General features: G+C 49.6%; 1 protein-coding gene across 1 annotated transcript; it reads left to right on the forward strand.

Annotated features, from left to right (window-relative positions):
* Positions 1-986: 986 nt before the first annotated feature.
* Positions 987-10608, forward strand: DACT1 (dishevelled binding antagonist of beta catenin 1). The gene is made up of 4 exons (XM_053979657.1): positions 987-1343; positions 3647-3779; positions 5398-5553; positions 7857-10608. The coding sequence occupies exons 1-4, from the start codon at positions 987-989 to the stop codon at positions 9713-9715; spliced, it is 2505 nt and encodes an 834-aa protein (XP_053835632.1). The 3' UTR covers positions 9716-10608.
* The last annotated feature ends 1222 nt before the right edge of the window (positions 10609-11830 follow it).

Genomic DNA, 11830 nt, shown 5'->3' on the forward strand with positions numbered 1-11830 from the left:
CACCACATGCCCATTGAAAACCTAATTGCAGATCCTTTGCTGCAATTAGTCTGCGTGCTGCTGCAAAGTTCACTTCATTATGGCTTTTTTGGACTGGTTTACTCACACAGGCTTTGAAGCAACTGCTCACCAGTGCTTTGATCCCACTGCCCATGCCATGGTCAGCACCCCAGTGCAAGGATTTCCATGTTCTCCTCTGCTTTCCACTTCTCCCTCTCCTTACACCCTCATCTCTTCATGCCTGGATTTTTTTTTTCCCCCCAGATGCATCGTTTTTGCTCCTGGTTTGGATGTGCTGATCTGTTTAAGTGTTTGACTTTAAACTGAGAGAGGGCAGGTTTAGATCAGGAATTAGGAAGAACTTCTTCCCTGTGAGGGTGTGAGGTACAGGTTGCTGTGGATGCTCCATCCCTGGCAGTGTTCCAGGCCAGCTTGGACGGGGCTTGGAGCAGCCAGGTCTAGTGGAGGTGTCCCTGCCCATGGCACGGGGCGATCGGAAGGAGGTGGTTTTTAATATCCCAATTCAAACCATTCTGCGATTCTACAATAATAATTCCTTCATCACTCTGGGATGGCCCGTGACTACGCCGTGCAGGGCTCCAGAGGTCACGAATGGAGTTTTTGGGAAGGTCAGCGGTTTGCACTCCCGCATCCTCCACCTTCCCGCACCCCGCGGCGAGCGGGCGACGGAGGTGAGAGGAGGAGGAGGAAGAAGATGAAGAAGGAGCGAGACGACCACGGGCGTGGAGCCGCGGCCGGGCGGGGAGGAAGGCGGGCAGGAAGGAGGGATGGAGGAGGGATGGAGGAGGGATGGAGGAGGGATGGAGGCGGGCGGTGGGCGGGCGCGGGGCGGTGGCAGCCGGGGAGGCAGCCGGGCGCCCCGCGGACCATTCGCGACCGGCGGCGGCAGCGGCGGCATCGGCGCGGGGCTCGGCGCGGTGCCCCCGCGGGCAGGGCTGGCAGCGGCGGCCGCCCCCTCCCCGGCGATGAAGGCGAGCCCCGTGGCGAGCGCCGCGGCGGCGGCGGGGCCGGGGCAGGCGGCGGGGGGACCCGCGGGGGCGCCGCGGGAGCCCGATGCGCGCTGGCGGGAGAAGGGCGAAGCGGAGGCGGAGCGGCAGCGCACCCGGGAGCGGCTGGAGGCCACGCTGGCCGGGCTGGGCGAGCTGGAGTACCTGCGGCAGCGGCAGGAGCTGCTGGTGAAGAGCCTCCTGCTGCGGCGGCCGGCGGGAGCGGGGCCCGGGGCGCAGGGCGGCCGCGGGGAGCCGCCGGGAGAGGGGCCGCCGCCGCGCAGCCTGGAGGAGAAGTTCCTGGAGGAGAACATCCTCCTCCTGCGGAGGCAGCTGGTGAGCGGGGGCGGGGGGCGCCGCGGGATGCGAGTGGCGAACGCCGCGGGATGCGAGTGGCGAACGCCGCGGGATGCGGGCGGAGAGAGCCGGGGATGCGGGCGGGGAGCGCCGGGGAGGGATGCGGGCGAGGAGTGCTGGGGATGCGCGCCCGCTCGGTGCTCCCGGGGTCGCTGTGACCCGCGGGTCCTGCCCGCGGAGAGGCGAGAAAGGAGCTGGGAACCCCCGCGGGCGGCACCCCCGGCCCGCTGTCACCCGGCACGGCGGCAGGTGAGGCGGCGGGCCGGTGACAGCTCGGAGGTGCGCGGGTCGTGCCGGCGTTGTGCCGGTGGCCGCACAGTTCCCCTCGGGTCCCGGAGCCAGGCCAGCGGTGCCACTTCCATTCATGGCAAGAGAGGCGCCGCCGTTGCCATGAATGGAAGTTGGGAGCCAGCTCCCGGGTCCAGCCCCGAGAGGAGGCAGCGGGCGCTCGGGCACCGGCAGGATCGGGCCCGTAAAGAAGGGATGCTTTTGTTGGAGGACGCGCTTTGGAGCTGGTGTGGGAAGAGATGGAGGGCGGCATGAAGCGGCAGATCATTTTTCAATGAAAATAGCGTACAGCTGTGCCTGGCGCTCTTTGTGCGCGGCTCAGCATTTGCTTTCACCCAGGGAGAAGTTGGATTGCGTGATTTATTTCCCTGATTTTTTCTTTTCCCCACCCCCCGTTTTTCCTCCTTCCTTTTTTCTTTTTTTTTTTTTTTCTTTTTTTTTTTTTTTTCTTATTACCCTTTTGATTTAGTTAGGTTAGGGTTATTTCCCTTTTAAAAAGATAAAAAGAAATTATTTTGTCTGCTGAAAAGGGGCTGGCTGGCAGCCGAGAGCCGTAGTGAAGGACCACGGAATCATTACTCAAAAAAAAAAAAAAAAAAAGTCGGAGATTTGTGGTAGCGCTTTAATTTGTGCACTTGACATTGCAGATTGGAACCAGATGCGGTGCTGACTGGGGGAGGGGGCGCTGGTGGCAGTAGGTGGCGCAGCGAAGTCATCCCTTGAACCCATCACCTCCTCCAGCCTGGCTGCCAGCCAGCCCTGGCTCCCGCAGGAATGGGGGAGAAGGCTTAGGATCACCCCTTTGCTTCTCCAAAGGATGGCCTTAAGCGCCAGCACATCTTCAGCCAGTGCTTGCCAGTGCTTTTAGCATTTGCTCTCCCGTTGCCCAAGGCCAGGCTGGACAGGGATCTGAGCAACCTGGTCCAGTGGAAGCTGTCCCTGCCCATGGCAAGGAGGTTGGAACGAGATGATCTCTAGGGTTCCTTCCAACCCAAACCCTTCTATGAATCTATGATTCTATGACTGGTCCACTCCATGGAAAAGATTATCCTGGATTTAATGGGCTCAGAACTAGTCCAGCTATGAGCATCAAAACTCATTGCAATGAATGTATCAGAGCACCCCGGGTGCCAGTCAAATTATGCACTTGAAGAAACAAAAGTAGATGAACCTTCCTCCTGCCTCCTCCCCTTTCCCCAAAGCCAGAGCAATTAAAGGGTATGAAGCTGAACAGATGATGGATAAGCAACGTTATAATGCACAGGGGGAAACTGATTGTGTTGACCGTGGGTTAATGAGTGCCTTGCAAAATAATTTCTTATTGCTTATTTTATGCCATCAAATTACCTTCATAAATAGCCTTAAAATTCGTCTCGCAGCAATTTCATACAATTATAATGGGAGAAGAGGAAGAATTACTCTTCCTTCCTGCTGCACTGCAAAACTAATAAAAGGGCTGTGATCCCAGCGCTGGGAATCTTGCTATTTGGATGGTGGACTCTAAGCTCATAACGTGCAGCAGAACAAGGCGGTTCCCACACCACAGGCACTTGTTGGCAGAGCTGTTTGGTGCCATTGTGTGTGCAGATGTGATCTCTGAGTAACACCAGTGTGGTGGGGAACGTGCCCTGCTAGGCTGGCACGGCTGTCCTTGCCCGTTCCACGTGCACAGGTCTGGTTGGGCCGTGTCACACAATCCAGCTTTGTTCTTCCAGCTGTGGTCAGCACAGCCCATTGGTCTTCCTGAACTGTGAAACATGCTCCTCATGCAGAAATGGCTGGAACAGGCTGGGATGAAGTGCCTGAATAATTTTTCACTGGAGTATTTATCTAGAGCATCCATCTAAAATGTCAGGGCTTTGTTCGGTTTTTATTTAAAAGAATATCGACGAGGTGTTTCACAAGGCTCGGACAGAGAAGTCTGTTGGTCCTTGGGACTCCTTCACATCTGCCCCACTGAAGGAGCTGATGTTCTTTGTCCTCTTCTTTTGCAGAATTGCTTGAGGAGGAGGGATGCTGGGTTATTAAATCAGTTGCAAGAGCTGGATAAGCAAATAAGTGATCTCCGCCTGGACGTGGAAAAAACGACAGATGAACACCTGGAGACAGACAGTCGTCCAAGTTCAGGTAAGGGCAGTGCTCAGCAAAATGCAGCCTCCCTTGGGACCTGGAATTAAACTGGCTGTAGATTTTAGTGCTGGAGTTTTCAGTACTGCAGCAGTAAATGTCTACATCTCGTTCACACTCTGATAATTAATTCCTACTAACCGAGTTCACTGACCACTGGAAAGGCTGCTGTTTGCTTCTTTCAGAGGAGCATTTCAAGCTTAATTAGATTTTTAGTGTTTGGGGCATTTGTTTTTTCAAGGCCACCCTCACATTAGTTCGAAAAATTCTAATTATCCTATATATTAGGGAGGAGGCTGAAGGAAAAATGGTGAAAAGAAGCACCACCATCAGGAGGAAGATATTACAAAAGTGGTCATACAGCCAGAAAGGAGCATGGAATCAAACAATTCAATCCTCCAAATATTGAATTTCATCTCATTCTAACTGTGTTGAAGCCAGTAAGTGGTATTTAACTATGGGGAGCCTTTCCTAGAGGTCCCTAGACTTGTTCTGAACACACTAAAATGTGGAGAATCCTCCAAGTAGCAATTGTTAAAGCCATTGCTAATTTCTAGTCTGAATCTGTCTTGTTCCAGCACCGATATTTTTGTATCCTTTTCTCCCCTAAAGAAAGGTCTTTTCTAATACCCAGTTTTTCCTTCTCTTGGAGGTGCTATACAGTATAATTCTTGGCTTTTATTTGATGAGCTAAACAGGTCAGGTTCTTGAAGTCATTCATTTTAAGGCATTTTTCCAAGCTCCTAAATAGCTTGGTGGCCTCTTTCCAATTTTTAGCTTTGTTTTAAGCATGCTGGATTCAAGCACTGGGCTCACTGTTCCAGTGTTTCTTACCAGGGCCATGTAGACTGCTGAAGTCATTTCCCTGCTGCTATTCATTAGCCTCTTTGTACATCCAACAATCTCATTAGCTTTTTTTTTTTTTTTTGCCATATCATTAAGCTTGATTGAGCTGCTTTTCCACGTTGACTAAGCCCTTTCCAGGATTATTGTTTTCCAGGATGCATCCCCATTCTGTAGGCATGCTCTGCATTCCTTATTCCTAAATGAACAATTTAAATTTTGGTTGTGCTGTGTCATTTTTCCTTGAGTAGTCCCCGTTTACCAGGAAATTTAATTTGATGTGTCTGCACATTATTTGCCATTTTTCTTCTTTCCTGTCATCCACAAATATTATGTTTATCTCCAGAACTTTGAGGAAAGTAATGGATAGCATTGGGCCCAACACTTTTGTAGTTAAGTAATAGTTGGAGAGTCTGTCTTGGAAGTATAACACTCTATTAAATGAGTGAGCTGCCAAACACAGCCTGGATCCTTGTTGCTAAAATCTGAAAATCCCTGTAAAGGTGAGAACCCCAACCCTTCTAAAGTTAAAAAAAAATCCATATGCTAAGATAAGTTCTTCTGTTTTAAGTGCTTTACTTTTAAACAAAGTAAATGTATGGCAATAAGGATATTACTAAATTGTTGGCTGTTTTGGGGGTGACTGAATGAAATCCAATAACTACTTGTGTTAGAGTAAGCCAACTCAAACACCAGCTTGACTGCCTTTCTAGGGACACAAATAGTAACTTTGTGTAGACATAACTAATATAAATCCAAACTCTTATTTTTATAGGGTTTTATGAGCTGAGTGATGGAGCTTCTGGATCGCTTTCCAATTCATCTAACTCTGTCTTCAGTGAGTGTTTATCCAGTTGCCATTCTAGCACTTGCTTTTGCAGCCCTTTGGAGGCAACACTGAATATCTCAGATGGACGCCCTAAATCTGCAGGTATAGTAAAAGCAGGTCAAATACACCATACTCCAGGAGGTGGCTTTGGCTTTGGAAATACTGCCTCAGGAGTACCTGGGTTGGATTAACCCTTCTTCCTTTCATGTGCCATATTATGCTCTGAAAAGATCCCAGTGCCTCTTATGTACATGGGTCATGAGGCAGGGCTGTTTGCCCTCCACTGCTTTAGCTTTGCACATGAATATGTCACTCTAAACACATAAAAATGGCATGTGAAGATCTGACAGCTGCACTACCCAGCAGAGGGCAGTGGTACCTGTACACAGAAACACGTCAATCAGCTGATTTCTCTTGCTTTAGAAAAGCATTTTTAGTGAATAGCAATAATTAACAATAGCTCTTAGCCATGCCAGCATTGAGGTCACAGAGTAAGGAGCAGGGTACAGGTTTTAGGGGGTCAGGGCACATATGTTTAACAGTCATTTTGTCAATTCTGATGGTTCTTGACCCCCGGGTGAGCATGGTGAGGTGTGATCTGTATTTATATAGTACAGACAGACACCATGAACAGGCCAGGTACATTTTGTCTCTTTGGCAGAGAGCTGTGAACTTTCCTTGGACACCAGTCTAAAGATGCAAGCCTTGATCTGTGGGACGGTTCAATAGGAAGGCCTCCTCTGTTCTCCAGAAGAGACTCTTCAATAGGGCTGTTGTGGTCCAGTGTTACTGACTACAGACATTTTCTGAAGCTTTAGCTCATTCTGGGCTGAGGAGGATGATTCCAACCACAGTATTTCCACTTTGCATTCTGCTCTTTAAGGTTAACTTACAGTGATTTGTTGTGAATCGAGGACAGAATAACTCATGCTCTTCTGTTCCTGAACTGGGAAAATGCAGCCTGGAATACATTCATTCTGAGATGCTGACAAGTCCTCTAAGTTTTCCTGTGAGCAGCTCGAGGTAATTTAATGCTCCCTGTTGTAAGGTATATGTGATCTTCATGGGCCATACATTAAAAAAAGAAAAAAAAAAAACCAACCCACACAAGGAATTCCAGCTGATTGCATTGCTTTTTTTTCTGTATCCATCACAAAAACCTAAAGCTCTCATTATTCATAGAGTCTCACTTTTGCGGATGAAATTTCACAAACTGACAAATTTCAAAAATATCTTTTTGTTAACATTCCTTGAAGCCAACATAGAGTTTAGGAAATGTAAGAAAACTGAGAGGTTATCTGGAGGAAGTTTATGGTCTTAACTTCCCTGTTCTTCCTCTCCTGCTCACACAGGAACATCATCTCTATCAGCAAATTTCATCAATGCCCATGAGACCTCTTTGAAATAAGCCTTAGATAAGTGATGAGCACTGAGCATTCCAATTGGAATAGCCTGGCTGAAGTTTCCAGCCCAAGGGCAGAAAACAGGACTGGCAGAGGATCATTTAGATTGTACCCCTACCCAAGAAGACAAGGGCAACTTAAGCTTAAAAAATAATAATAATCTTAGGTGCTTGAGTGGAAGACCTGCTCTTAAGGTTGCTTACCTCTCTAGTAAGCTCCTTAGCCATTAAATCTGACTCATGCATCGTGAAATGCACTGGATTTCTCTGGCAGAACTCTCTTTGCAGAGCCAAGGCTAGGATGTCAGCTGGATTGACCTGCACTCCTTGTACTTGTGTGAAAACATGAGCCTGTTTCCCATTCTTTAACCCCTTATAATTCAAAAGGAGCATCTGTTATTACTATTAGCATTGCTATAAATATTATTATAATAAAAGTAGTAACAATAATAAAAACAACAATAAAATTAAGCCTGGATTTTTTTTGCCTGACCCAAGACATGTTTGAAAGAATCCAGAAGTGAAATTTGTCGATAAGCTACAAGGATTAATTGTTCTCTTGTCTGTATTTTTTATGTTTCTCTTTGGATTTAAAATTCATATGTGCTGAGGCCTGCAGAGAGTTTCACAGGTGACTGTGTAACAAATAAGAGACCCTTGCAGACTTCTGGGTGGCTTGAAAGGAAGATAGGAAGATCTTAACAACCTGGGCACAGGTTTGAAACCAATGTACACGTTCTCATTAGGGCTGTGATTTTTATTGTTTTAACCATGTGGTCCTAGTGGGGTAAATCCCACATAGATGCAATGACAGGGAGACCCACAGAAGGATAGTGCTGCTTTTTGTATGGCTTGAACAGGACCCCTGGCTGCAAAATTGCTGCCGCTGTAGTTAAAGCTTTGCATCGTGTGCCTAGATGGACCGGCGTCCTTGGCAGCACATTAAAAACGTAGCACAGCTGTCCCTGGCAGGCTCTCTAAACTCTCCTAAAATGCCTTTCAGATCTCATAGGCTGGATGGACTATAATAAGGAAGGCCAGCATGAGGACCAGACCGCAGGCTCTGTCTGTCGCTCTTTATCCACACCGCACTCAAATTCCCTCGATGTCGTTGCAGATGTACATCCCAAGTACCAGTGCGATCTGGTGTCTAAAAACGGGAACGACATCTACCGCTACCCCAGCCCGCTCCACGCCGTGGCTGTGCAGAGCCCCATGTTCCTTCTCCCCGTGACTGAGAACCCCCAGCGAGAAGAGGAGAGGCTGGCTTGCGATATGAGCGACGTTTGCACCCCATCCGAAACAGACTCGGGACAATCCGCCAACGCCTTCCCCCCGCAGAGCTCCTGGCCGGCTCCGTGCCCTTCCACCAGCAAGAGGATAGACAGCTACATCTTAAGCCTGGTTCAGAAAAAGACTCACGCAGTAAGGACTAACAAACCCCGGACGAGCCTCAACGCCGATGCCACCAAAGGGATCTTGAGGCATGGGAGCATGTGCGTCCGGCAGCCGGCAGCAATGGTGGCCCACGGCAACGTGGTGAACCTGAAGAGCTCCAAGCCGGTGTGTTTGCCTGCCGGTGGGGCCCCCGCTCCGGACCACACGGCTCCCTCCCCGTTAAAGCAGAGGCCAAGGGAGCCGGCTGGGGAGCAGCTGGAGAGTAGGAAGGCCCCTTTGCCAGCAGCTTTCCCACCCAGCACAACAACGGAGCTCCAGAGCAAGCACCTGCCACGGGGCGTCAAACCGGCACCGCCGGAGCTGGGCCGCAACATCGCGGCCACGGCCGGGGATGCCCCCAAGGAGAATGGCCAGCTCTTTGCTGCATCTCCCAAAGAGACCCCAGGGAAGGCGGTGGTGCTGCAGCCAGAGAACAGGGTCAGCCAGCCTCCCAAAAAGATCCTGTTGAAGAGCAGCTTGCAGGCAGCTCGCTCCTCGTCGCCGGCTGTCGAGGAGAGGCCTGCGCTGGATTTCAAAAGCGAGGGCTCTTCCTCGCAGAGCCTGGATGATGGGCTGCTGGTGAACGCCCAGTACATCCCGGCCCAGCAGCAAAGCATGAAGCTTCACAAAGGCACCCGGAACGTCAAGATTTTGAAAAGCTCTGCACTGAAACACAGGTCCCACCTTGCCAACGGGGTGGAAAACAGCTCGCAGACCTTGAGGGAGAAAGCCAAACTGGTCGGCAAGAAGTGCCGCTTTCCCGAGGAATTGGATACAAATAAGAAACTGAAAAAGCCCTCGTCGCGGGGGAAGAGAGGCAGCGGCCTGCCGCTGGAGCCGAGCCTCCCGGGCCGGCAGGCCGGCCTGCACAGATCCGCCCTCCGCTCCCATGGGCACGGCCGGGACGTTGTGGTGGCCAAGCCCAAACACAAGCGTGCCGACTACCGCCGCTGGAAGTCCTCGGCGGAGATCTCCTACGAGGAGGCCCTGCGGAGGGCGAGGAGGAACCGGCGGGAGGGCGTGGGGGTCTACTCACAGGTGCCCCTGCCCTATGTCAGCCCCTACGCCTACGTGGCCAGCGACTCTGAGTACTCAGCCGAGTGCGAGTCCTTGTTCCACTCCACCGTGGTGGACACGAGCGAGGACGAGCAGAGCAACTACACCACGAACTGCTTTGGAGACAGCGAGTCAAGCCTGAGCGAGGTGGAGTTTGTAGGGGAGAGCACGACCACCAGCGACTCTGATGAGAGCGGGGGCCTGATTTGGTCCCAGTTTGTCCAGACGCTCCCCATCCAAACAGTCACGGCGCCGGAGCTGCATGAAAATGCGGCCAAGGCCTTTGTCAAAATCAAAGCCTCCCATAACCTCAAGAAGAAGATCCTTCGCTTTCGGTCAGGCTCCCTGAAACTCATGACGACCGTCTAGTGAGGTGACTTGGTGGAATGTATCTGCTTCTGCTTTTGGAAGCAAGGTGCTTTTTTTTGTACATATTTCCACAGATTTTTTTTTTTTTTTTAATAATACAAATATTTAAAACTTAAGGTAAATTATGTCACTTGTCTTCAGAACTTGGGTGGATACTAGTGCCTTTTATGTGGAAATAAAAGACCGTTACACTTGTTTAAAAAAACCCAACAACACAACACTGCCATTTCAGTGGTGAACAGCCTCCAGCGCGTGGTGTCAGAAGGCTTTGAGAAAAGGCTAAAATGTTTCTGGGAATGGATCTTCCTTGCCTAGTTTTTCCACTTCTGGGTCTTATACAGGATATTGACACCTTAAGGTCATAAGTTTCTAGGGAATAAAGGGGAGGGAGTGAGGGTGGTTCTTCATGGTTTTGCTTGTCCCTTTCTGCTGCTGCTGTTGCCACATCTTGAACTTTTTCCTTCTGGTACTCTGGTCTGTTTTTTTTTTTCCTTTTCTTGTTGATTCTTTTCTTGAAACTCACTCCTGTCCTCCCCCAGCCTTCCCCTACCAGGAAAGGGCTCCTGTTCAATCTGTTAAATCGCCTTCCCTGGAGTGCACCTCTGCTCCGATCTCCTGTGAGTCCCACTGCGGACGGCGGTGGTGTCCAGAGTAAACTGCAGCTGGAGCAGCTGACCAAGGCTTAGTAACTTCATTATATTGTGTAAAACTGCTTTTGAAAAAGAAAAAAAAAATCCATATGCATGTCATGTGCATGAGTATCAGTAGTTTTAATATTCCTGTTGATGTCCAATTTACTGTACATCATCAATGGCTGTTTTTATATATATATATCATTGTGTAAATTAATATAACACATCATATGCTGTAATAAACAGTCTGTTTTAATACTTTTTAAAGTTTGTTACGTTGGTGCAGACCCAGTCAGTGCTTTTATATTGGTGTTGTCACCACTTAGATGTCTCCTGATGTGACCTGATAACGTTCCTTGCATTTAGCCATGCAGGAAAAGGGGCAATTCTAAAATGCTGCTGTGGATATGACTTGTGCTTTGAGGGAATTGGCTTGTCACAGCTTCTCTTGTTCTTCTTGTAGCTTGCATTTTTCCAAGGGCAAGGTGGGATTTAGGAGCTCAGAGGCATCTTGAGGCATCAGGTTGTTGCTGATGGGCAGCTCATGTTTCAGAGCAGATGGAAGTAGAACATTAATCCTGCTCTCTGTCTGGGTGCTTGCAGACTTTGGTTAGTACAACATGGGGGCAGATGGTTGGTTTCTGTTACCAAATCGATCTGTGGGACACAACAGGTGTCCCCATGGAATGTCCAGTAAGTGAATCCCCAAGAGCTGTGTGCTCTGGGAGCTGGGCTGGGTGGAGGAGAGCATAGGCTGCCTGTCCATGGTGTCCTCCGTAGCTTTGGCTGTTGGCTCTGTTACAGCCCTAGCAAGGTCATGGAAGGTGACAATTGGGTCACCCACTGGTCTCTGTCTCAGGTTGTTGCCATGGGACTTGAGGGGAGTCTGGCAGCAAAGGAGAAAGGAGCCCTCCATAGGCAGCACTGCTTCCATTCACAATAAAATCTTTGGAGCTGCCAGCCTTTGTTGGGAAGGTTGGAGGTTTTGGGCAGGTTGTGCTGGTTGCTGCAGGTTCATCTTCTGCTTTGGCATCCACAAAGTAATGGACAAACAACTGGAGTGGGTGCTGTGGCTGGTGTGGATTTCAGGGATATGTGTGCAGCCTGTCCATTCCATAGCAAGGTCTGAGCAGAGCTTTCTTTTGTGGTTCCTCTGTGTCCTTCCTGCTGTCACCCACCTGAAAGGCAGAGCAGGTTTTTTTTTTCCCCCAGGTTTCCTTGCATCACAAATGTGGGAAGGAAGGATCCACTCAGAATTAAACATCTCAGGGAGCAGCTTCTGAGACAGTGGGAACACTTTTCCTAAGAAGCACATTTTATTTTTTAATCTGCAGCATAGTAAATCCCTATTTATAATGTCGCATATTATTATTTTCCTATTTGTGGTTTGTTTGTTTGCTTTTATAAGGAGTGGAAAATCAGTTTCTGTAAGGGTTTTGCAGTACATCACCAGGCTGTGGATTCAATGACCCAGAAAGTCCTT

This window comes from Vidua macroura, chromosome 6, assembly GCF_024509145.1.
Source record: "Vidua macroura isolate BioBank_ID:100142 chromosome 6, ASM2450914v1, whole genome shotgun sequence".
Lineage (NCBI taxonomy): Eukaryota > Metazoa > Chordata > Aves > Passeriformes > Viduidae > Vidua > Vidua macroura.